Source organism: Oncorhynchus mykiss, chromosome 29, assembly GCF_057628025.1.
Source record: "Oncorhynchus mykiss isolate SJ-2025 chromosome 29, ASM5762802v1, whole genome shotgun sequence".
Taxonomy (NCBI): Eukaryota; Metazoa; Chordata; class Actinopteri; order Salmoniformes; family Salmonidae; genus Oncorhynchus; species Oncorhynchus mykiss.
Window position 1 is genome coordinate 11,140,703 of NC_143050.1, and position 24,144 is coordinate 11,164,846.

Sequence of the window (24,144 nt, forward strand, 5' to 3'; positions counted from 1 at the left end):
CCTGAACAGGGAACTAGGCCGTCATTGAAAATACGAATTTGTTCTTAACTGACTTGCCTAGTTAAATAAAGATTTTTAAAAAAAAATCTATATATATTTTTTTTTAAAGGTCCTTTGCTGCTGTTCTGGAATTGATTCGCACTTTTCGCACCAAAGTACGTTCATCTCTAGGAGACAGAAAGCATGGCGGCTGCATGGTCCCATGGTGTTTATACTTGCGTCCTATTGTTTGTACAGATGAACATGGTATCTTCAAGCATATGGAAATTGATCCCAAGGAGTAACCAGACTTGTGGAGGTCTACATTTTTTTTTCTGAGGTCTTGGCTGATTTCTTTTTCCCATGATGTCAAGCAAAGAGGCACGAAGTTTGAAGGTAGGCCTTGAAATAGATCCACAGGTACCCCTCCAATTGACTCAAATGATGTAAATTAGCCTATCAGAAACTTCTAAAGCCATGACATTTTGTGGAATTTTTCAAGCTGTTTAAAAGGCACTGTCAACTTAGTGTGTGTAAATGTCTGACCCACTGGAATTGTGATACAGTGAATTATAAGTGAAATAATCTGTCTGTAAACAATTGTTGGAAAAATTACTTGTGTCATGCACAGAGTGGATGTCCTATCCGACTTGCAAAACTATAGTTTGTTAACAAGAAATTTGCGGTGTGGTTAAAAAACGAGTTTTAATGACTCCAACCTAAGTGTTTGTAAACTTCCGACTTCAGCTGTACATGGACTGTGTACAATAAGTGGTTAACAATTTTTGAATGACTACCATGTCTCTGTACCCCACACATACAGATAATTGTAAGGTCCCTCCAATTTCAAACACTGATTCAAACACAAAGACCAGGGAGACTTTCCAATGCCTCGCAAAGATGGGCACCTATTGGCAGATGGGGGGAAGCAGACGTTGAATGTCCCTTTAAGCATGAAGTTATTAATTACACTTTGGATCGTGTATCAATATATCCAGTCACCACAAAGACACAGGCATCATTCCGAACTCAGTTGCAGGAATGGAAGGAAACCACTCAGGAATTTCACCATGAGCCCAATGGTGACTTTAAAACAGATAGAGTTGAACGGCTGTTTGGGGCAAATCTAACAACACTGCAACAACTTAATATGTTCAAGCATGATGGTGGCTGCATCATGTTATGGGTATGCCTGTCATAGGCAAGGACTACGGAGTATTTTTTTAACAAAAATAAATGGAATATCGCTAAGCACACTCAAATTACTAGAGAAAAACCTGGTTCAGTCTGCTTTCCAACAGACACTGGGAGATGAATTCACATTTCAGCAGAGTTCCTGCTGTAATCGCTGCCAAATGTAATTCTAACAGTAATTCTAACAGGTATTGGCTCTGGGGTGTGAACACTCGTGTACATGAGATATCTGTAAACATTTCTAAAAAACATTTTCACTTTGTCAAAATAAGGTATTGTGTAGATGGTAAGATTTTGTTTTAGCCATTTTGAATTCAGACTGTAATAGAATGTGGAATAAGTGAAGGGGCATGAGTACTTTCTGAAAGCACTATATATCCATGGCAAACTGAGTCGATTTGAAATGGCATTGTACAACAGACCAGTGAACTCAACAAAGGTAGCCTACTTCAACACACAAGTGACAACCAAAAAAATTGGCATTATTGCATTTTTAGTGAGCTACACTTCAGTTATTACACTCAAACTGGGAGCATCATTTACCAATTTAGTAGCCATGGCCAAGTACAAACAAAACGAATGTTAAGGTTTACGTGCGAATTACATTGCGGCAGGCTCCATCACTGGAGTTCTCACGTTATAGTATAAAGTGTGCATTGGAAACCGGTATGGTTACACTTAAACATAGGCATAATAAGATGCAGTCAACATATCCTTGTTACTATGTTGTTTTATATTCATCAGCCCAAAGCAAAGTGTGAGTCTTCTGAAATCTAAGTAACGTTAAACGAGCACGCATTATAGTAGATCTAGCCATCAATCATTACTCAGCAACTGTGCATGAAAACAAATGTTCTAGCTACAATGAACGTAAACGCTATCCTACCCAATGTTAACTAGCTAGTCAATTTAATAGATAACACAGCCAGCCAGCTAGTTTCGGGGTTTTTCCAAATCATGATTAGCTGGCTAACAGAACTAGCTGGCTAATTCAATCAGTGTAAAAACTAACATCACCACCTGATAAGGCTAGCAAACTAGCTATCATGCAACAGCATGGCAGTTTTCCAGAATTATAAATCACTAAACTTTTTGTTTTGTTATAAAGACAGCTCAAAAGCAACAGTGGTTAAGATTTTAGACACGAACATTTACACATCTAGCTAACTGACGTTAGCCATGTCCTCGTTGCTTTGTAGCTTACCTAGCTAGCTGCCACTCACTCTTGAGTCGAATTCGGAGAAAGGGGGACTTTCAGAGGCCAGCGTTCCCATAACCCATAAATCCAGCGCACGCTTACTAGACAAACACATTTAACAAAATAGCAACTTACCCACTTGATTGTTTCGCCGACACGACCAGCTTGGTGTATACAATCTGGATCTAGAGTTTGACATTAGCAGTAGCTAGCTTTACCAGTATTGGGGCGTCCCGGTTTAGATGTGGTTTGTTACTGGTGGAGAGAAACATGAGGACTCGCCACCCTCCTTCACCTCGTCGCCTTCTCGGATAAGCGATTGCTCGCTAGAGGGCGCAATAACACCTCCAGTGCCCTGCCCCCCCTCCCTCCCTCCCTCCCTCCCTCGCGTTGTCATTATAGGATATTGTGTGTAGATTGGGGGGAGGGGGGCAATTTGATCAACTTTAGAATAAGGCTGTAACGTAACAAAATGTGGGAAAAGTCAAGGGGTCTGAATACTTTTTGAATGCACTGTCGGCCTATGTTTGACTGATTTTAATAAGTGCATTATGGCATCCACAGATCTAAAGACATGTATCGGTTGAAAAGCAATGGACCAACTCAGAGGACTTTCAGGTCAATGCCCCATAAGCGTCAGAAGGCATCTAGTATGAAACCCATTTTCCTTAAAGCACCTTTGGCAGCGATTACAGCCTCGAGTCTTCTCAAACTCTGTCAGAGCAGGTTTTCATCAAGGATCTCTGTAATTTACGCAGTTGATCTTTCACTCGATCCTGACTAGTCTCCTTGCCGCTGAAAAACATCCCCACCACCATGCTACACCATAGGGATGGTGCCAGGTTGCCTCCAGATGTGACGTTTGGCATTCAGGCTAAAGAATTCAATCTTGGTTTCATCAGACCAAAGAATCTTGTTTCTCATGGTCTGAGAGTCCTTTAGGTGCATTTTGGCAAACTCCAAGTGGGCTGTCATGTGCCTTTTACTCAGTAGTGGCTTCAGTCTGGCCACTCTACCATAAAGGCCTGATTCTCCCCCGATTGCTCAGTTTGGCCGGGTGGCCAGCTCTAGGAAGAGTCTTGGTGGATACAAATGTATTGCATTTAAGAATGATTGAGGCCACTGTGTTCTTGGGGACCTTCAATGCTGCAGAAATGTTTTGGTACCCTTCCACAGATCTGTGCCTCAACACAATCCTGTCTTGGAGCTCTACGGACAGTTCCTTCGACCTCATGGCTTGATTTTTTGCTCTGACATGCATTATCAACTATGGGACCTTATATAGACAGGTGTGTTTCTTTCCAAATCATGTCCAATCAATTTAATTTACCACAGGTGGACTCTCCAATCAAGTTGTAGAAACATCTCAAGGATGATCAATGGAAACAGGATGTACCTGAGGTCAATTTGAAGTCTCATAGAAAAGGATCTGAATACTTATGTAAATAAGGTATTTCTGTGGTATAAATATATATATATATGTATTTTTTCCCCCTTTTGCTCCAATTACGATAGAGAGAGGTGAAGGTAGAGTCATGCGTCCTCCAAAACATGACCCGTCTAACCGCTCTTCTTAACACCCAATGTGTCAGAGGAAACACCTTTCAACTGATGACCGAAGTCATCCTGCAGGCGCCCAGCCTGTCACAAGGAGTCGCTAGTTCAGATGTAAGTGGTATATTTTCTTAAAACACTAAACTAATAACACTTGCAATGCCCCCTATATTTTGTTCAGAACCTTTGATTGTGTATTCATTGGGGTTTCACGCAACTTTCACCCCTACACCCGCACAAAAAAAATCGGACTGGTGACATTTGCGCTATCGGTTTTTTATCGCGCATTTGCACGTCACGGCAATGATATCATGTCACCGTGTGGGACTGTGGGTCAGTGAACCTTGTCCTGATTCTAGTTTGTGAGCTAGGCAGGCTACTGCCTGGAAGGTCTCCCTAACAGAAGTACGAGATGGGAAGGGGGCGAGGGTAGGTTGACCTCAGGTCTCCCCACTGGAAGCAGGAGTTAGGGGGAGGGGGGGAATCTATCAAATAGCGCACCTCTAACTTTGTACAGTACTAATGCAATTAGTAAAATCAGTCACACTACGAAATGCTACCAAATAAATCACAATTCATTCATAATACTGTGAAAATATAGTTTCACAGACATATTTTAGATTTTGTTTTCTGGTTTGTGTGAAATCATTAAGAATAAGGTGAATTGGTTTAGTCTTGACTCTTGGTTAACAGTGTTGGGGGATGGGTAATTGATTGATGCTCAGTGCCAAATCAACACAAATTTGTTTCTATTTGTCTTTGTTACTTCTTTTTGATATGAGTCTTACTTTTGTCTATATTTTTATATTCATATAGTTTTAAATGTTATGATTATTTATTTGTGTTGTTCCAAATGTCTGAATAAAAATTACAGTTAGTGCAGAATGGTACAGTTAGTGCAGGGGGGTTCACCCAGGGAGCCATAAAAGAACCGCCACTGTCCCTGAGTAAAGTTCAGTGAAATATAATAAGTACATTTTCTTTAGGAAACAACACATTTCACTGCACCTATCCGGTGAATGCGACAATAAAACATATTTTAATCCAATATCAAAAATACAAGATACACAATTCAAAACTGTTATTTTTGAAGTGTTGAATAGAAAGAATAGTGAATAATAAATGTTATTTTCCATGCAGTATTTGACATGCAAATTATTTATTTTTTTACAATTTGTATCCAATGGCAGGTTGTGAGCATTTTGAGAAATGTTAGTTTTACAGGTTCATTAACCTTGTACAAAACATCAGAATTAGGGGTTCTGTATAGCAGTTGGCTGATGTGAAAACGTATTACGGTGTTGTCTGCCATTTTTGCCCCATGCAACATTGTACAAGATCACCTTTTCTATGTGACTTGTCAACTGATACAGTATCGCCTGTCTCTCTGCTTGGCAAAATTCATCAGCTTACAGTGTATCAATGAAATTCAGATAATGAGTGGAATATATTGTTATATACAACCCAGGTATTTCAGCAGTGCATTGTACACTTCAACTATGTCCTATTGAAGCATATGGTGATGGAGAATGATGATGTGGTATTTACAGCCACATCCATATATGATTTGGTTTTACCTTCCAACATAAATTGATGTCAAATTGATGCATTTATAAGGTAAAAATATAGACATTTACAGTGTTCAGCAGTTATCAAACTATATAATTTAACTAGGCACTACATCATTTTGGTTCAGTAGTTAACAGTTTTGAGAAGTGTGACTAAGTGATGACAAGAAAATCATATCAAAAGTAAAGTGAATATTGCATTTTGAAAAGCAGATACTTAGATTGAATATGTTACCAAATTGAAAGAGTGATTTGGTGCAGTGGACAAGTGACATTGTGAATAATTTTGTTGTACTCAGTGAACTGAAAATGTGCTTAGAGTTATGAAACATGAGCTGTTAATCTGTTTAGATTGTTGTGCTTAGAATTATGAAACATGAGCTGTTGTGATAATCTGTTTAGATTGTTGTGCTTAGTTATGAAACATGAGCTGTTGTGATAATCTGTTTGGATAGAGTTGCGAAAATGTACAAAATACTTGTGAAATTGCAAGAAAGTGATTTAAAAATAAAAATAGTAGGTTATATTTAACCTCAGCTCAGGATCCTTGTCATCACGTGAGAGACTGGGGGTAAATTACTTTCCCCTTTCCTCAATGAACCACTCCTATATATACACACAACCATGCGGGTAGAATTATTCACCATACACAAGAAAATTATCCACAGATGAATGTTGAAGATGCTGTTTCCACTTTGAAATAATAGTTATACACTTTTATAACTCTGTGTGTGTGTGTGTGTGTGTGTGTCAATGACTGTATACAATGTATGAAGGTGCGTGTGTGTGTTTTGGTCTGATCACCTGAGAATGCTTTTTGCTGCAGTGTATGCTGGGAAGACGCTGAGCCAGGGTCAGAGTAGTACAGAAGGTGTCATATGCTGAGGCAGTGAAGACAGTAGTAAAGGAAGATGGGTCCGTGAGCTAGGTTGAAGATGACATTGTTAGTAGGCCGAGGCCAATAGAGACCGATAGGAATAACATGTGCTTCAGTAAGGTTGGCTTCTTAGTGGTCATAGCCATGGTTATCAACTCTACTGTATTAAACATAAGTCACCGATAATAGATGTTGTGGTGGCAGCTGCAGAGAAGTTCTTGGGTGTACAAGATTTTATTGCAGAATAATTACAAGGTGTGTAGAACGACAGCGTCTGTTCTCCCAGGCTGCCGACCTTGTGTAGGATCAGACAGGGCCAAAGTAGTGGAATAGTAGTGCGGTTTTAATGGGTGTAGGAGGGCAGGTTTTCCCAAACTCTGTTTTTGCCCTAGCACTGTCTACACAGCCGATTCAAATAATCAGCTTGATGATGAGTTGATTATTTGAATCAGCAGGCGGTGATGCAACCGGTCACGATGCTCTCGATGGTGCAGCAAAATAACTTTTTGAGGATCTGGGGACCCATTCCAAATCTTTTCAGTTTCCTGAGGGGGTAAAGGTGTTGTCGTGCCCTCTTAACGACTGTCTTGGTGTGTTTGGACCATGATAGTTTGTTGGTGATGTGGACACCAAGGAACTTGAAACGCTCGTCATGCTCCACTACAGCCCCGTTGATGTTAATGGGGGCCTGTTCGGCCCGCCTTTTCCTGTAGTTCAAGATCAGCTCCTTTGTCTTGCTCACATTGAGGGAGAGGTTGTTGTCCTGGCACCACACTGCCAGTTCTCTGACCTCCTCCCTATAGGCTGTTTCATCACTGTTGTGTCGTCAGTGGTAGGCCTGATAACCGAATTGGAGTGGGTCTAGGGTATCCGGGAGGATGCTGTTTATGTGAGCCATGACCAGCCTTTAAGCTGATTCAAAGCACTCCAGAGGAATACATTTAATTCTACAGTATTTTGATTAAAATGTTTCAAGGACTAAATTAAATATATTTAAGATTTTTTTTTTGGAGTGGGGACAGTAACAGAAATCTATAAAAATTATACTTGAAGAAATGTTATAATTGTTTAATGTTTTACAAATGTTTTATGTTTACATTTTTTATTTGTTTATTTTTTTTTAGCTCACATAATATCATTTAAAAGTATGTATTAAGGTGTCAGTAATAGAATAAATGTGGCAAAAACAAATGTAGACATTAACCAATTTCTATAGCGTCCAAAATATTTGTTTACAATGGGGGAGGAGTGCCAAGATGGAGGCACTCTGGTTTCAACACAGCGCCCCCATTGGTCATCTAGTGCAAAGCATTGATTTCCATTAGTTACTATAGCCACAAAGTCAAAATTGGCTATCGTAAAAATTCAGGCAAACAAAAATGTGCTTTTCGGGCTTAGTTTAAAGTTAGGGTTAAGCACAAGGTTAGCAGTGTGGTTAAGGTTAGGTTTAAGATCAGATTTTTTAAATAAATATACATTTTAGAAATAGGCGTGGTTTGTGACTTTGTGGCTGTGGTAACTAGTGATTACCGGGAAGACACTGACAGAGGATTTCTAAAATGGCGACGTCTTTAGGAGCTAACACCTACAATAGACAAAATTGGGAAGACGCGGTATGTTTTAAGTGATATTTTTCAGTTAATCTGAAAGGAAAATGTCATGTGTAATTGTTATTCTGCGATATTGATTGCGTCAATAAGCAGTGGTACTAGAGATACGTTTAGTGTTTTCCTGGGAGCTCGCTTAGCTAACTAGCTAATGGCAAATGGTTTCTAGCTAGCTAAGTCGTTGCCCTTTTAATAGTTAGCAAAATAAACATTCACAGCTGCATAGCTAAAAATGTAATGTTCTTGAACTATTTAATCGATCATTCAAAGTAGCTAGCTAGTTAATTTGTAAAATATCAGATTATAGCTATCCGTTAGCTAACCACGTTACTAGTAGCTACTGTATGTTAGCTAGCTAACGTTAATTGTTTTGTTTTTTGCCATCTTCACTTCCACAGGATTTTCCCATTCTCTGCCAGACATGTCTTGGAGAGAATCCTTATATTCGAATGGTACGTTTAATCAATTCTCCAACTTCGGGTAAATGTTCTCTGGGAGCTAACTAACGGTAGCCCATTATCATGAGTATCCGTTCATTAACAGTAACATCACACATACCATAAGTCATTGGACGAAGAGCGTCTTCTGTAGGGGGAAGTTGTATTAAGATCCCCGACACTCAGTCTGAAACATTAAAACGTTAAAACGTATCACTTGCGGTACGTTTTTGGAAGGACATAGACTGTTATATGTATAAAAAAATATTTAAAAAAAGGTTAACTTGATACACACCTTCATAGGTTTAGTGCAGCCATATATCCATGTTTGGAGACGAAAGACAAGTGTGTAAGCGTAACTCGGGAAATGCAGCAGAAGTGTAGATTGTCAGATGTAGTCACCCGTAGCTGAATGGATCTGTTCAAAACCGCGCTACAATAAGTGCTTATTTTTGTTATAACTATGTTTTTCTCTGATATAAGGTAAGGGCCATATAGTTCTAAAGCCGTATCCCAAGCGTTGATTGACGTATCTAAGCGTTAAAACACAGTGTCGGGATTGTAGCTCACTCGAGGCAGTAATGGGCAAAGCTAATGGCTTAGAATTGTTGGCATAAGTCTGCCTAGAGTTTTTGAGAGCTAGGAGCTAACCACCTTTTTGCTAAATGTATGTTAATGTAGCTGAATCTTTAATTGACATGTCCTTCTAGATATGGTAATTCAAAACAGGTACTCATCCTGTATCACAATCTGTTTTTTTTGCTAGACCAAGGAGAAGTATGGCAAGGAGTGCAAGGTAAGAAATTCACAAGTGCATTAATGCTCAATTTGATTAATCAGTCAGTTACACATATAGCAGAGTTCTCCAACATAGGTTCTGAGGAGATACCCTGTTACAGGGTTCTGAGGAGAAACCCTGTTACAGGGTTCTGAGGAGAAACCCTGTACATAAGTAGAGTACCCTGCTACAGAGTATGCCACTGCAATCTAAACATTCACTGACCTCCTGCTTCCTCTATGTCCCTCTTAGATATGTGCCAGACCATTCACTGTGTTCCGTTGGTGTCCTGGGACCCGCATGCGCTTCAAGAAGACAGAGGCGTGCCAGACGTGCAGCAAGATAAAGAATGTCTGTCAGACCTGCCTGCTGGATCTAGAGTATGGTGAGTCAACAAGGACAGGGTTTGGATCAGGTTATATCTGTACCATCCAGAGAATGACTACACGCACACAGAGAGTTGTACAGGTATAAAATAAAAAAGTTGCATGTCCGACAAGTTCAGAGTGGATGTTAATTTTCATTGCTCCTTCATCTAGGCTTGCCAATACAGGTCCGAGACACTGGTCTGTCAATCAAGGACGATGTGCCAAAATCAGATGTGAACAAGGAATACTACACACAGAACATGGAAAGAGAGGTGATGTATTTTCCCTTATTCAAGATCAAAGGTAGTTGGTAACATGAGTCCCGTGTGTAATCTTCTAATTGTGTGACGGCAGTAATGTTACCAGACAGATCAATGTTTACATTCTGTCGTCTAGCCTAAGTCTGCTTGCTTCGTAAATATCCTAACAGTGTGTTCATGCCAAGAGGGTTCAGATAGCACCCTTTGACCCTTCTCATTTTCCCTTGAAGATTCCAGACAATGTTTACTCGCCAAGTCACATGACTCATTCATGAGGACCACCCGGAAATATCTGGTCTATGGTCCTCTGGTCTTAGTTGTGTACCTTCCGTGGCCAGGTCATTCGTCATTATTTCAGTCTTCATGAGATCTGGTAAATTTAAATGGTTCAAATTTCGGTGAAATGCATCCACTTGACAGTCGCTCTCTCCTGACTGCAGATAGGGAACTCTGATGGTACCCGGCCCGTGGGTCTCCTGGGTAAGGCCCCCAGCTCTAGTGACATGCTGCTGAAGCTAGCCCGCACCACACCTTACTACAAGAGGAACAGACCACATATCTGCTCCTTCTGGGTGAAGGGAGAGTGTAAGAGAGGAGAGGAGTGTCCTTACAGGTGAGCAACTGTCAACATCATGAAACCATAGGTGCAAAGAAATACATGGCACATGTTAAACATTGGGCAGTTGTTGACTTATGAGCCAATGGGGAAAAAGTAAATGCAGTGACACAGGTCTGGTTCTCGACTTTGGCCAAGATTAGAAGATTGTTTCCAAGATGTTGACAGACGTTTTGCTTTAACTCTCATTATCTCTGAACTACTGCACTCCAGGCATGAGAAGCCAACTGATCCAGACGATCCCCTGGCAGACCAGAACATTAAGGACCGTTACTATGGTATCAATGACCCTGTGGCTGACAAGCTGCTGAAGAGAGCCTCCACCATGCCGAGACTGGACACTCCAGAGGACAAGTCCATCACTACACTGTACGTGGGGGGGCTCGGAGACTCCATCACAGACTCTGAACTCAGGTGAGTGCCTGCCCAGAATAATACATTTTTACTCCAAATGAGTAAAAATGTACTCATTTACAGGAATGGCTTGTGGAATAGTTACAGGGGAGAGGAGGCGGGATAAATGAGCCAATATAACTGCTTGCCCCCAAACAGGAACCATTTCTACCAGTTTGGGGAGATCCGAACCACCACCATCGTTCAGAGGCAGCAGTGTGCCTTCATCCAGTTTGCCACCCGTCAGGCTGCAGAGTTAGCTGCTGAGAAATCCTTCAACAAGCTCATTATCAACGGTCGCAGACTCAACGTCAAATGGGGCAGGTAAAGTACCATCCTATGATATGACAGTCTCATACACTTCCACCTGTGGTTCCTAATACTAGTGACAGATGGCTGTGGCAGCAGGTACCTGTGTTTCTGTTGACTGATTGCTCTGTTATCACAGATATTGCAAGTAAAAGCACCTCCAGTGTGACATGAGTTGATGTGATGGACTGACTGTGTTGTTTTGTTCCAGGTCCCAGGGAGAGGGGGGAAGGAGGGACGGGAGAGGGGGGAAGGACGGAAGGGGAGAAGGGCTGACTGAGATGGGGCTGAAGCTGGAGCCGGTACCTGGACTGCCTGGAGGTGAGAGCTATACACAGGGAGAATCTCAATTTAATTTCCTTGATTCCTAGCTACCTCTGTCTATCACCTCATCCTCAAAACTCATTAGATGAGAAGGTCAGAGGATGAGGGACCTCAGACCTCTTCCAATGGGGTTTGAGAAGGAGGCTAGAAGATAGGAACCAGGGTTGTCGCAGTGACCGTATTATCGCCACACCGGTATTCATGAGTCATGACCGCAGTAAAATTCTATGTGACTCGGTCGCGATAATCTCTTCTTGTGCACTCAGGACATGCATTAGTAGTACCCAACTCGCTAACACTCATAAGGTCACTAAGGGGTCTGGTACGCAGGGCTGTATTGCCCCTCTAACCACTCTGACATCAATGCAATCGAAATCACATCAAACACTTATCATAAAAACAGTACGTGCTTTTAAAACTCACCTCACTGTGATTGTTTCATTTAAAGAAAGAAGTTCAACAACATGTTGTAACTGAGTGGGTAACGTGGTCATTGTAGATTTTGTTTCAAATTCTAACACAAGGAAATGGACAGCGCTTTCTAAGGTGATTCGCTTATGCATAGGCCTGTATATGAGCCCAAGGCCCCCCCCCCCCAAAAAAACAGAATTAAAATAATGATAGCCTACTGTAGTGTAGGGCTGGGTGATATGATGATATACAGTTGAAGTATTTGGTAGAATTGCCTTTAAATTGTTTAACTTGGGTCAAAAGTTTTGGGTAGCCTTCCACAAGCTTCCCACAATAAGTTTTGGCTTATTCCTCCTAACAGAGCTGATGTAACTGAGTCAGGTTTGTAGGCCTCCTTGCTCGCAGACACTTTTTCAGTTCTGCCCACACATTTTCTATAGGATTGAGGTCAGGGCTTTTTGATGGCCACTTCAATACCTTGACTTTGTTGTCTTTAAGCCATTTTGCCACAACTTTGGAAGTATGCTTGGGGTCATTGTCCATTTGGAAGACCCATTTGCGACCAAGCTTTAACTTCCTGATTGATGTCTTGACGCTGCTTCAATATATCCACATAATTCTCCTACCTCATGATGCCATCTATTTTGTGAAGTGCACCATTCCCTCCTGCAGCAAAGCACCACCACAACATGATGCTGCTACCCCCGTGCTTCACGGTTGGGATGGGTGTTCTTCGGCTTGCAAGCCTCCCCCTTTTTCCTCCAAACATAACGATGGTCATTATGGCCAAACAGTTCTATTTTTGTTTCATTAGACCAGAGGACATTTCTCCAAAAAGTACAGTCTTTGTCCCCATGTGCAGTTGCAAACTGTAGTCTGGCTTTTTTATGGCGGTTATGGAGCAGTGGTACACCTCTTGCTGAGCGACCTTTCAGGTTATGTGGATATAGATACTTTTTTTCTGAGGTCATGGCTGATTTATTTTGATTTTCCCATGATGTCAAGCAAAGAGGCACTGATCTTGAAGGTTGGCCTTGAAATACATCCTCAGGTACACCTCCAATTGACTCAAATTATGTCAATTAGCCTTTCAGAAGCTTCTAAAGCCATAACATCATTTTCTGGAATTTTCCAAGCTGTTTAAAGGCACAGTCAACTTAGTGTATGTAAACTTCTGACCCACTGGAATTGAGAAGCAGTGAATTAGCTGTGAAATAATCTGTCAACAATTGTTGGAAAAATTACTTGTCATGCACAAGTAGATGTCCTAACCAACTTGCCAAAACTATACTTTGTTAACAAGAAATTTGTGAAGTGGTTGAAAAACAAGTTTTAATGACTCCAACCTAAGTGTATGTAAACTTCCGACTTCAACTGTATATTGTGTGACGATAGAGCATAATATGAAATGATAGAAAAATGTCTATAGTTTATTTAGTTGTCGCAAATCACACGATACGGCACTATTTTAGTCAATTGGATGTCGCTTTGCGTGGAAGGAAATTTACATCGCAAACAAACATGAAGGAGAGTGAACGTGACAGAGCACGGAGACACTGAGCTCGTACCTAACAGAGGGGCTACTTCGGTCGCATGGACGTGGTTTGGGTATGAACAGCCTGACACCGACCAGAAATCCGTCCTCTGTAACATATGTCACAGGCCGGTCCCGACAACAGGCTCAAACACCACTAAATTCCTTTACCACATACGCAAGAATCACGTGAAACAGTACGGAGAGTCTACGGATGACCCAAAAATGTAGTCGAGTGCTCAAAACAAACCCCCTGACTCAGACGTTGCAAGAGGCTTTTGCCCCGCGACACACCATATGGCAAAGAATCACGAAGATGGAAGGAGATAACAGCTGCCTTTACAACTTACATCTGCAAAGACATGGCACCAATTTACACGGTCGGGAAACGGGGGTTTCGTGAGTTGGTGCCAACACTCGACCCAAGGTGCCAAATGCAAATACCTTTTATTTGTTGAGTATAATTCAAAATCTAAAAAGAAATAGGCCTGTACGTGTGGTCATTTTATATAAACTATTTATTCATTTAATTTACAGAAAATGTCTATCGTGATATGTATCGTTATCTGGATATGAAATGACCTATATCGGGAAATATAGATTTTGGCCATGTCGCCTAGCCCTAGCCAACTGCATATTACACACGGCATAAAAAATACTGATTTGAGATATCTTTGGAATATTATTGGTCTAGCATAAATTAATTTCAGCCTATAGTTAATTTGTATTTGAATAGCCTAGTAATAGGGCATGTTTTTATGTTTTCATAATTAACAGGTTGAAACATTTACCTTTAATAGCTACAGAATCTCATTACTGAGTTTCCATTTCCTGTTCTCTTCCTGCGTTTCTTCCACCAGCGTGCAGAGAGTAGGGCTGTCAACAGTTTAATGAAATGTTTTTTTTTTTTGTGAAAACACATTACTATTTGTGTTCCTGAGCAGATTTCACTTGTTTTCCCAAATGAAGCATTGGGTAGCTACAGGAACATGTTTGGATAGGCCATGGCATACAGAGTGCAGTCTGAGGCAAGGAACAGAGCGCACTTAAAAAAAAAAATTTTTAAAAATTTACTACTACTTTCTTAATAGCCTATAGGCCCATCATGCAGCCATATTTGTTTTGGTTTCTAAGACATTCTAAGGTTTGTATCATTCACAACTAAAGTTGGCAAATAACTCTAAATCTACCGTTTCGGACCTGTTTCAATTGATAACTTTTACGCTCAACATAGCCACTTCATATGCACACATTCTCGCACCAGAATGTGGGAAAATAACCTTTATAATTCAGCTAAGTTCAATTATATTCTTGTTACAATAAAACAATGGCACTTATAAGCATATATTTTCAGCTAAACGAACCAGCCTACAGCGTGATGCATAGCCAGACAACATACAGTAGGCCAACTCATTATGTTCTTCTGAAATCCATTTTGTTCATATCATGTTTCTTTAGACCTGACTAAAATAATGGATTTATTGTGATGGCCTATAATGACAATTGATTTATTTGACTTGTCGACGTTCCAAAGGTACGCATCAGCGACTTGTATGTGTGGAGGCCTGGGGATGCTAAACATGTTTATGCATGGGTAACCAGTTAATAACGCTCTATTACGTTCCAAAAATATTTTTTCCAGTCGTGCAACAAAGCACCTATGCAAAACCCTCACTCTGTCACTCAAACGTGTTCCAGCTTCCGCCTGCCAGCTGGAAGTCTTTGCTAGTAGGTGTGTATGTAGGCTATCTGCTCCTCCCCTCTGAAGCCTAGGTTACTGTAGCCTACTCACAACGTTACAAGCATGATTCAGAAATGAGGGAGAGGTTTTAAAAGAATGGATAAACTTTTTCAATGCTAGTTAAGGATACTATAGTTATGTTTCACATTGGATTTATTACAAAAAGTTGTTTCTAATTCTTGTGCTCCTCTGTACACACAAGCTTGCTAATGTTTGCTCTGGTCCAACGTTAAACCAACTCGGAAGTTCAGACATTCAAAGTTCCTCCGTAGAAGGGGTAATTCTGTGGGACTAATTCAGATAATGCATGTCATAAAAAGATACCCAGCGCTTCAAGGTAAGCTTCCTCCATCTCCTCGCAAAATTTCAGTTGCATCTCGCGGCCTACACTGTCACTGGCAGCACAGTGTGTGTGGGTTTGTCATGATTTAAACCTGGCTGAATAACAGAAATCATGCTGTTATGGAAAATACAACTTATTTCCTATACAGATTAAATTGCCTCCATAGCAAGCTACTCTATCCCCACTAATTGGTGAAGTATTTGAATGGTTTAGAGGTTTAAAAAGGAATATCAACCAGTATCTTTTTGGGGGTTCGAACCGGTTGCTGGTAGGAGCAGTGGAACGGAATAAAAAATATAATGGTTCTGCTCACAATGAACCAATTTGAAAATAATTTCGGTTTCAACCCCTGAGTAAAACCCTCACACACATTTTACCGTACTCTTCCAGTAATGTGACTTGTCAATACTGACCCTCTGTCTCTGTCCTGCAGCGCTACCTCCACCGCCTGTGGATGAAGACACCCCTACCAACTACTTCAACCTGGGCCCCAACTCAGCTCCTCCTGTCATGAACATCAGTCTACCCCCACCCCCCGGTGTGGCTATGCCCCCCCCTCCAGGTAAAACAAGAACCCCCCTGAAGTGGACCACAAATAAAACCTTTTCAAAAAGTGTTTTCATTGTGTTGTCCTCTGAAGTACAGATAGACAGAGTAAATTAGGACAAGTTCAAAAAAAATGTTTTTATCCCCCTCAACTAAGATTTTATAACCTGTGGTGTTTCTATCCCTACAGGCTTTGGGCCACCCATGTTCCACTCCATGGACCCTATGGGGATGCCCCCTCCCATGGGCATGAGGCCCCCTGGCCATGTCCACTACCCCTCCCAGGATCCACAGCGCATGGGTGCACACGCCAGCCGTCACGGAGGCTCCTAGACCCTCGTACCTCACTGTTTATGATTAACATCGTGATAATTTGACCAATTTTTGCCCTATTAATAACCGACACAGTGACTATAGTCACAGTTCACAGATGTGAGATGCTTCTTTTATATTTGTGTAATGGAGAAGAACCTCTGTTTTGTGCATCAGCAAGGTCTTGCTCGTTAGGAAACTGGAGTGCTGAACAGTATAGTTTTAAATGATTCGTTATACCTTCCTCCATTGAACCTAGAAGTAACTGCCAAAATAAAGGAAGCAAAGTGTCTTAATAGGGTGTTGGGCCAAAACTGCTTCAATGCGCCTTGGGCATAGAACTCTACAAGTGTCTGGAACTCTATTGGAGGGATGCGACACCCATTCTTCCACAATAAATAAATTCATTTGGTGTTTTGTTGATGGTGGTAGAAAACGCTGTCTCAGACTCATCAGAATCTCCCGTAAGTGTTCAATTGGGTTGAGACCGGGTGACTAAGAGACACACATTTTAAACCACCTATGCTCCTATGAGACCCCTTTTTTTCCCCCAAAGTCACTGATCTCTTCTAACCATGGTAGCCAAAATAATGGGCAACTGGTCATTTTATTGCTTAATTAACTCAGGAACCACACGTGTGTGGAAACACCTGCTTTCAATACACTTTGTATCCCTCATTTTCTAAAGTGTTTCCTTTATTTTGGCAGTTACCTGTATGTTCTATCTCTGACTTGTATATTTGAAAGGGGGAGGGAGGGTTACGTTTGCAAGTTGTGCATATTGTACTGAACCTTTCTTATAGAGAATGTCTCCATTTCTACAATTCTTTTTCCTTATAATGCATTTTATGCAGAATTGTCCGACGTTAACGTTCTTCAGAACAACCCATTGTTAAGACCATTTTACTTCCATGTGGTGGCACTATTATCTAAAGATTGAAGGTGTCCATGACTCCACAGCATTGTCAATGTCTTTTATTAGAACTGTGAAAAGTGTATGGTTAACATTTTTGCTTCATTAAACATATCCTTTCTTTTAAAGTGTTTTTAGTTTTTGTTTCATAATTTAACAAGTTGTGACCTTGATGAAGTATGACCTGGTTATACTTCAAGACATTGTGGATATCATTAGCTGCGGCAGAACAAGACAAGGAGATAACATTATTTTTCTAAAGTGATTACATGCTAGAAAATTGCACATTAGTATCCACTGTTTGGACTTGCAGTTCATGTCTGTAAGAGTGTAGCGAGGTCATCTAAAGCTGTCATGGAGCCGACTTTACAGGAGAGTCAAGACTGATCGACAAATCACCTTCCACCATATATAACTAAATATTATTTGTAGATCAGTCAGTCACAAGTTACCCATGATGCTCTCTGTCACAGCCATGGGCTCAGAGGTCTGAAGTCTCAGTTTCAGCAGTGTAGTGGGCAGCCCAGCCCCTTGGGGTGCGGTTGAAGTTGGGCCGGTCACATATGCTCTCCCAGGTCCGACTCGGTTCAGTATGGGCCTGCAGGAGCTCAAACCCTGGCAGGGGGAACATCCTCACACTACCTGCTGTCCCCCCAAATGGCATCGGGGCCCTACAGAAATAAATGGGTGTCAGGATCTACAGTTAGTAAGTGTAACGAATCCCCTTGCCGACAAGGTCGGCAGGGTAGCCTAGTGGTTAGAGCGTAACCGGAAGGCTGCAAGTTCAAACCCCCGAGCTGACAAGGTACAAATCTATCGTTCTGCCCCTGAACAGGCAGTTAACCCCCTGTTCCTAGTCCGTCATTGAAAATAAGAATGTGTTCTTAACTGACTTGCCTAGTTAAATAAAGGTACATAAAAAAAGTAAAAATCTGTCGTTCTGCCCTTGAGCAAGTCAGTTAACCCACCGTTCCCCGGGCGCCAAAGACATGGATGTCGATGAAGGCGGCCTCCTGCACCTCTGATTGAGAGGGGTTGGGTTAAATGCGGAAGACATATTTCTGTTGAATAAATTGTTGGACATCTGACTAGGTATCCCCTTTTCCCTAAACCACAGATGAAATCAAATGTATCTGATCATAAGGCCTCTGGTGTGGGTCATGGTAGCATGGTGAGTAGATTCTCAAAGTTTAATGACTAGTTCTGATTAGTAATTTACCTTTGTATCTTGATATAAATCTGTCTTGAGTGTTTTCTAGAGTTGTGTGGGGATCAGCTTACAGACGCTGTGTTTTAAAATAGACGCTTTACTCAGTGGCCCAGGCTGGTGTGAGCCAGAGCCAGATTCTGGTTTCACAAGCAGACGACAGCCTTTTAGAAAGAGGTTTCAGAAGCCAGCCAAGGAGCAAACCAGAGGAGGAAACCAGAGGCCTAGAACTTTCTTTGACTACTGAAAGATTGACTCTTGAGTATTTCTCAAAACACACACTTTGGTTAGTCAACCACAAGCTGTGTGGGGGTGTAGGGAGTGGTCAAGGGCAGGCTATAGAGCCAGTCACTTGGGCTCACCTGTTGAAGCACCTGTAGTTGTTTGGGGTGAGCTTCTGTGGCAGCTCAGGGAGATGGGCAGAGATGGCAGAAAGCAGCTTGTCACTGTTACCGTTATGGTGCTGAATCTGCCATGGGGAGCAGTAGGACTTGGGAATCACAGTGACGTTGAACCTCTCATGAGGAACTTCTTTCAGAGGCCCATTGTAACCTTTGAGGGAGAGGTGGATTGTTATTGTAGGGGTAATACCCTGTCCCCTTCCATCAGACAGACAGACAGACACTCTCTCACACTCAGTTACCTGGGGCCAGGACACTGGGGTTTCCCTTACTGGCTATTGTGTTCTTCAGGGATCTCACTAGGCTGTTTCTTCCTGGTTGTCCAATATAGACCTCTGTGTGGTAATTATTCTTCCCCCTTTGTAAGGCTCCCTGGTTGTGTGAACTGCTATGGTCTGGCTGCTGGGGGTCGTGGGGCACCACCCTGTGAGTGTCTGGTGCTACGTTCTCCAAGGTGAACCTCTCCACCCTCTTCTGTCTCTCCTGGTACATTCTGGAACCTCTGTTAGACCGCAGGTTAAGCTCTTCCATCATCACATCCTGAGGAACGCTGATCTTCTTCCCCAGGTCAAAGTGCTCTGAGGTGTCAGCAACACAGAGACAAGAGAACATACAAAGGCAGACACGTAGATAGTGTAGACAGATGAACAATCAGATAAGTAGAGAGGTAAACACAGACTAACGTATCAATATCCTCCACAGTCTTTTGACTTGATTGTAGTGACCTCTTTACCTTACAAGCAAAGCCACTGCCCAAGCCGGAGCTGGAATGATTCAATGTTCTCTATGTCTTCGGTGTTCAATAGAATATAGCTAACTGACTCTAACAGTACATGACTTAATTGCATACACATCATACAGCTAACCTCTCATTGTTTGTAACAGTATCTGATTCTGGTACATTGGGTTCTGTTTTCAGACTCTGAATGAGGATGGTTACTTCAGGAAGGTGTTTGATTGCTGGGGATGTTTAATCATTAAACATGACACTTGGAGGAGTATGGGACATGCTGTTCTTGTTATTAGGTCATGTATGTTAGATTCATGGCTCTGCACCACCCTGCTACTATGAGTCACACCTCGTCTCAGCATAATGATATTCCTCCCCTGGAGTGATATACATTACTGGGTTCTCGCTCCCTTCACTCCCTCATAATTCACAACTCTCACAGTTGAGCTCAGAGGGAATGCCGTATGCCCTGTTGAGCTAGAATATATGAACTTTTCTGGATAAAATAGGATTGAAAGGGAAACAAAAGATAATGGAATTCTCCTATGAAATGCAATGCAATGTGGCATTCTTTTCCAATAGCTCGTCCTTAGTCTTGACTCCCTCTGTGGACTGTGGTGGTTGCCATACCTCCTTGTCTTTCCATGCACAGTTCCTGGACCAACTGTTTCCTCTGCTTGGCCAGGTCACAGTCTGGTTCCTGCATCGTCCCTGTCAATAGGATTACACCCTGCCATCAGAGACTAGTATGATTACACCCTGCCATTAGAGACTAGTGTGATTACACCCTGCCATCAGAGACTAGTGTGATTACACCCTGCCATCAGAGACTAGTGTGATTACACCCTGCCATCAGAGACTAGTGTGATTACACCCTGCCATCAGAAACTAGTGGGATTACACCCTGCCATCAGAGAGCAATATGATTACACCCTGCCATCAGAGAGCAATAGGATTACACCCTGCCATCAGAGAGTAGTGTGATTGCACCCTGCCATCAGAGACTACTGTGATTACACCCTGCTACCATAGAGCAGTATGATTACACCCTGCCATCAAAAACTAGTGGGATATACCCTGCCATCAGAGACTAATGGGATTACACCCTGCTACCATAGAGCAGTATGATTACACCCTGCCATCAGAGACTAGTGGGATATACCCTGCCATCAGAGACTACTGTGATTACACCCTTCCAAACAGAGACTAGTATGATTATATCCTGCCATCAGATACTAGTAGGATTACACCCTGCCATCAGAAACTAGTGTGATCACACCCTGCTACCATAGAGCAGTATGATTACACCCTGCCATCAGAGAGCAGTATGATTACACCCTGCCATCAGAGACTAGTGGGATTACACCCTGCCATCAGAGACTAGTGTGATTACACCCTGCCATCAGAGAGTAGTGGGATTACACCCTGCCATCAGAGACTAGTGGGATTACACCCTGCCATCAGAAACTAGTATGATTACACCCTGCCATCAGAGCCTACTGTGATTACACCCTGCCATCAGAGACTACTGTGATTACACCCTGCCATCAGAGACTACTGTGATTACACCCTGCCATCAGAGACTATTGTGATTACACCCTGCCATCAGAGAGTAGTGGGATTACACCCTGCCATCAGAGAGTAGTGGGATTACACCCTGCCATCAGAGAGTAGTGGGATTACACCCTGCCATCAGAGAGTAGTGGGATTACACCCTGCCATCAGAGAGTAGTGGGATTACACCCTGCCATCAGAGACTAGTGTGATTACACCCTGCCATCAGAGAGTAGTGGGATTACACCCTGCCATCAGAGACTAGTGGGATTACACCCTGCCATCAGAGACTAGTGTGATTACACCCTGCCATCAGAGAGTAGTGGGATTACACCCTGCCATCAGAGACTAGTGGGATTACACCCTGCCATCAGAAACTAGTATGATTACACCCTGCCATCAGAGCCTACTGTGATTACACCCTGCCATCAGAGACTACTGTGATTACACCCTGCCATCAGAGACTACTGTGATTACACCCTGCCATCAGAGACTATTGTGATTACACCCTGCCATCAGAGAGTAGTGGGATTACACCCTGCCATCAGAGAGTAGTGGGATTACACCCTGCCATCAGAGAGTAGTGGGATTACACCCTGCCATCAGAGAGTAGTGGGATTACACCCTGCCATCAGAGAGTAGTGGGATTACACCCTGCCATCAGAGACTAGTGTGATTACACCCTGCCATCAGAGAGTAGTGGGATTACACCATGCCATCAGAGACTACTGTGATTACACCCTGCCATCAGAGACTACTGTGATTACACCCTGCCATCAGAGAGTAGTGGGATTACACCCTGCCATCAGAGAGTATGGCAGATAGAAACAGCCTATGTAAGCATGTGTTGTTCTTATGTTATAAGGGTGCGGCAGACAGCCTAGTGGTGAGAGCTTTGAGACCAGTAACCGATCGAATCCCCGAGCTGACAAGGTAAAAATCTGTATTTCTGTCCCTGAGCATTAACCCAGCGTTCCTCGGGCACTGAAGACGTGGATGTCGATTATGGCAGCCCCTTGTACCTGTCTGATTCAGAGGGGTTGGGTTAAATAGGGAAGACACATTTCAGTTGATGGCATTCAGTTGTACAACTGACTAGGTATCTCCCTTTCCCCTAATCTTGTTACTACATAACAATCCAGCATAGTAACAAGTAAACATCCAGAGATATTACAAGTAAACTGGTCACAGCCAAGCCATTCTGTCGAATGTCACGCTGCGTACAATGTATATAGAACATGAGTTATACCAGAGTTATACAGTAATAAAGTGAGACTAACCGACAGAACAGATCCTCGTGTCCTCATGATGTCTTACCTGCTATTGAAATTCCAGAACTACCTCCAGATATCAGCAAACTCACTTCCGAATGAGGCTGAAAGAAACTGCTCTCTTTATTCAAGGCAGAGCTTCCTTTGCTAGTGGAAGACTGGGTTCTGACGGTCGGACCACCCACCTTAGATCACAGGCTTATTTTAGTGAGTGGTGGTCACTAGTCAGAGTGTGCTCCTCACATTATCCCCGATAATAAAAACATGATCTAGCTGACACAGACCCTGAATGGACACCATGGTCCAGGGGTATTCAAATCTTACCTTACGAGGTCCACAGTCTAAATCAGTACCTGATACGAGGGAAGAATGACAAGAAGCAGTGGAACTGGCTTCAAGGTCAATAGAATTTGAGGGCCATAATCTACACTGCTCAAAAAAATAAAGGGAACACTTAAACAACACAATGTAACTCCAAGTCAATCACACTTCTGTAAAATCAAACTGTCCACTTAGGACGCAACACTGACTGACAATAAATTTCACATGCTGTTGTGCAAATGGAATAGACAACAGGTGGAAATTATAGGCAATTAGCAAGACACCCCCAATAAAGGAGTGGTTCTGCAGGTGGTGACTACAGACCACTTCTCAGTACCTATGCTTCCTGGCTGATGTTTTGGTCACTTTTGAATGCTGGCGGTGCTTTCACTCTAGTGGTAGCATAAGACGGAGTCTACAACCCACACAAGTGGCTTAGGTACTGCAGCTCATCCAGAATGGCACATCAATGCGAGCTGTGGCGAGAAGGTTTGCTGTGTCTGTCAGCGTAGTGTCCAGAGCATGGAGGCGCTACCAGGAGACAGGCCAGTACATCAGGAGACGTGGAAGAGGCCGTAGGAGGGCAACAACCCAGCAGCAGGACCGCTACCTCCGCCTTTGTGCAAGGAGGAGCAGGAGGAACACTGCCAGAGCCCTGCAAAATGACCTCCAGCAGGCCACAAATGTGCATTTGTCTGCTCAAATGGTCAGAAACAGACTCCATGAGGGTGGTATGAGGGCCCGACGTCCACAGGTGGGGGTTGTGCTTACAGCCCAACACCGTGCAGGACGTTTGGCATTTGCCAGAGAACACCAAGATTGGCAAATTCGCCACTGATTCCCTGTGCTCTTCACAGATGAAAGCAGGTTCACACTGAGCTCATGTGACAGACGTGACAGTCTGGAGACGCCGTGGAGAACGTTCTGCTGCCTGCAACGTCCTCCAGCATGACCGGTTTGGCGGTGGGTCAGTCATGGTGTGGGGTGGCATTTCTTTGGGGGGCCGCACAGCCCTCCATGTGCTAGCCAGAGGTAGCCTGACTGCCATTAGGTACCGAGATGAGATCCTCAGACCCCTTGTGAGACCATATGCTGGTGCGGTTGGCCCTGGGTTCCTCCTAATGCAAGACAATGCTAGACCTCACGTGGCTGGAGTGTGTCAGCAGTTCCTGCAAGATGAAGGTATTGATGCTATGGACTGGCCCGCCCGTTCCCCAGACCTGAATCCAATTGAGCACATCTGGGACATCATGTCTCGCTCCATCCACCACAGACCGTCCAGGAGTTGGCTGATGCTTTAGTCCAGGTCTGGGAGGAGATCCCTCAGGAGACCATCCGCCACCTCATCAGGAGCATGCCCAGGCGTTGTAGGGAGGTCATACAGGCACGTGGAGGCCA

General features: G+C 42.8%; 3 protein-coding genes and 1 long non-coding RNA gene across 8 annotated transcripts in view; 2 read left to right on the forward strand and 2 right to left on the reverse strand.

The window, feature by feature from the left end:
• The window catches only part of LOC110510194 (bifunctional heparan sulfate N-deacetylase/N-sulfotransferase 1), a 144,538-nt gene extending 141,803 nt beyond the window's left edge, over positions 1-2,735 (reverse strand). Inside the window, exon 1 of one of the 5 annotated variants that reach the window (XM_036968304.2) lies at positions 2,507-2,735. The gene's annotated coding sequence lies outside the window, so the exon portion shown is untranslated. The remainder of the gene's footprint in view (positions 1-2,506) is intronic. The other 4 variants (XM_036968306.2, XM_036968305.2, XM_090226498.1 and 1 more) reach the window with 4 other exon arrangements.
• Positions 1-24,144, forward strand: part of LOC149970343 (uncharacterized) — a 77,474-nt gene that overhangs the window by 32,575 nt on the left and 20,755 nt on the right. The window lies entirely within an intron of this gene.
• Positions 7,684-17,390, forward strand: LOC110510195 (pre-mRNA-splicing factor RBM22). Its single transcript, XM_021591571.3, has 11 exons — positions 7,684-7,983; positions 8,376-8,429; positions 9,181-9,210; positions 9,445-9,577; positions 9,732-9,832; positions 10,261-10,433; positions 10,650-10,850; positions 10,989-11,153; positions 11,350-11,459; positions 15,925-16,053; positions 16,228-17,390. The coding sequence occupies exons 1-11, from the start codon at positions 7,930-7,932 to the stop codon at positions 16,368-16,370; spliced, it is 1,293 nt and encodes a 430-aa protein (XP_021447246.1). The 5' UTR covers positions 7,684-7,929; the 3' UTR covers positions 16,371-17,390.
• Positions 17,310-22,645, reverse strand: LOC110510196 (myozenin-3). The gene is made up of 5 exons (XM_036967469.2): positions 22,472-22,645; positions 20,231-20,311; positions 19,113-19,448; positions 18,832-19,021; positions 17,310-17,933 (listed from the first exon to the last, which is right to left on the reverse strand). Exons 2-5 carry the CDS (start codon positions 20,304-20,306, stop codon positions 17,744-17,746), a joined length of 792 nt encoding a protein of 263 aa, XP_036823364.1. The 5' UTR covers positions 20,307-20,311; positions 22,472-22,645; the 3' UTR covers positions 17,310-17,743.

Bases quoted from the DNA above. Each gene is read 5' to 3' on its own strand.
- LOC110510195 (XM_021591571.3), top strand. From the start codon at position 7,930: ATGGCGACGTCTTTAGGAGCTAACACCTACAATAGACAAAATTGGGAA. The intron at 7,984-8,375 runs GTATGTTTTAAG...TCACTTCCACAG, and splicing joins GACAAAATTGGGAAGACGCG to GATTTTCCCATTCTCTGCCA. The intron at 11,154-11,349 runs GTAAAGTACCAT...GTTTTGTTCCAG, and splicing joins CTCAACGTCAAATGGGGCAG to GTCCCAGGGAGAGGGGGGAA.
- LOC110510196 (XM_036967469.2), bottom strand. From the start codon at position 20,306: ATGCAGGAACCAGACTGTGACCTGGCCAAGCAGAGGAAACAGTTGGTC. The intron at 19,449-20,230 runs GTATGGCAACCA...CTGACACCTCAG, and splicing joins GTGCATGGAAAGACAAGGAG to AGCACTTTGACCTGGGGAAG. The intron at 17,934-18,831 runs GTGAGCCCAAGT...TTATTTCTGTAG, and splicing joins AACTACAGGTGCTTCAACAG to GGCCCCGATGCCATTTGGGG.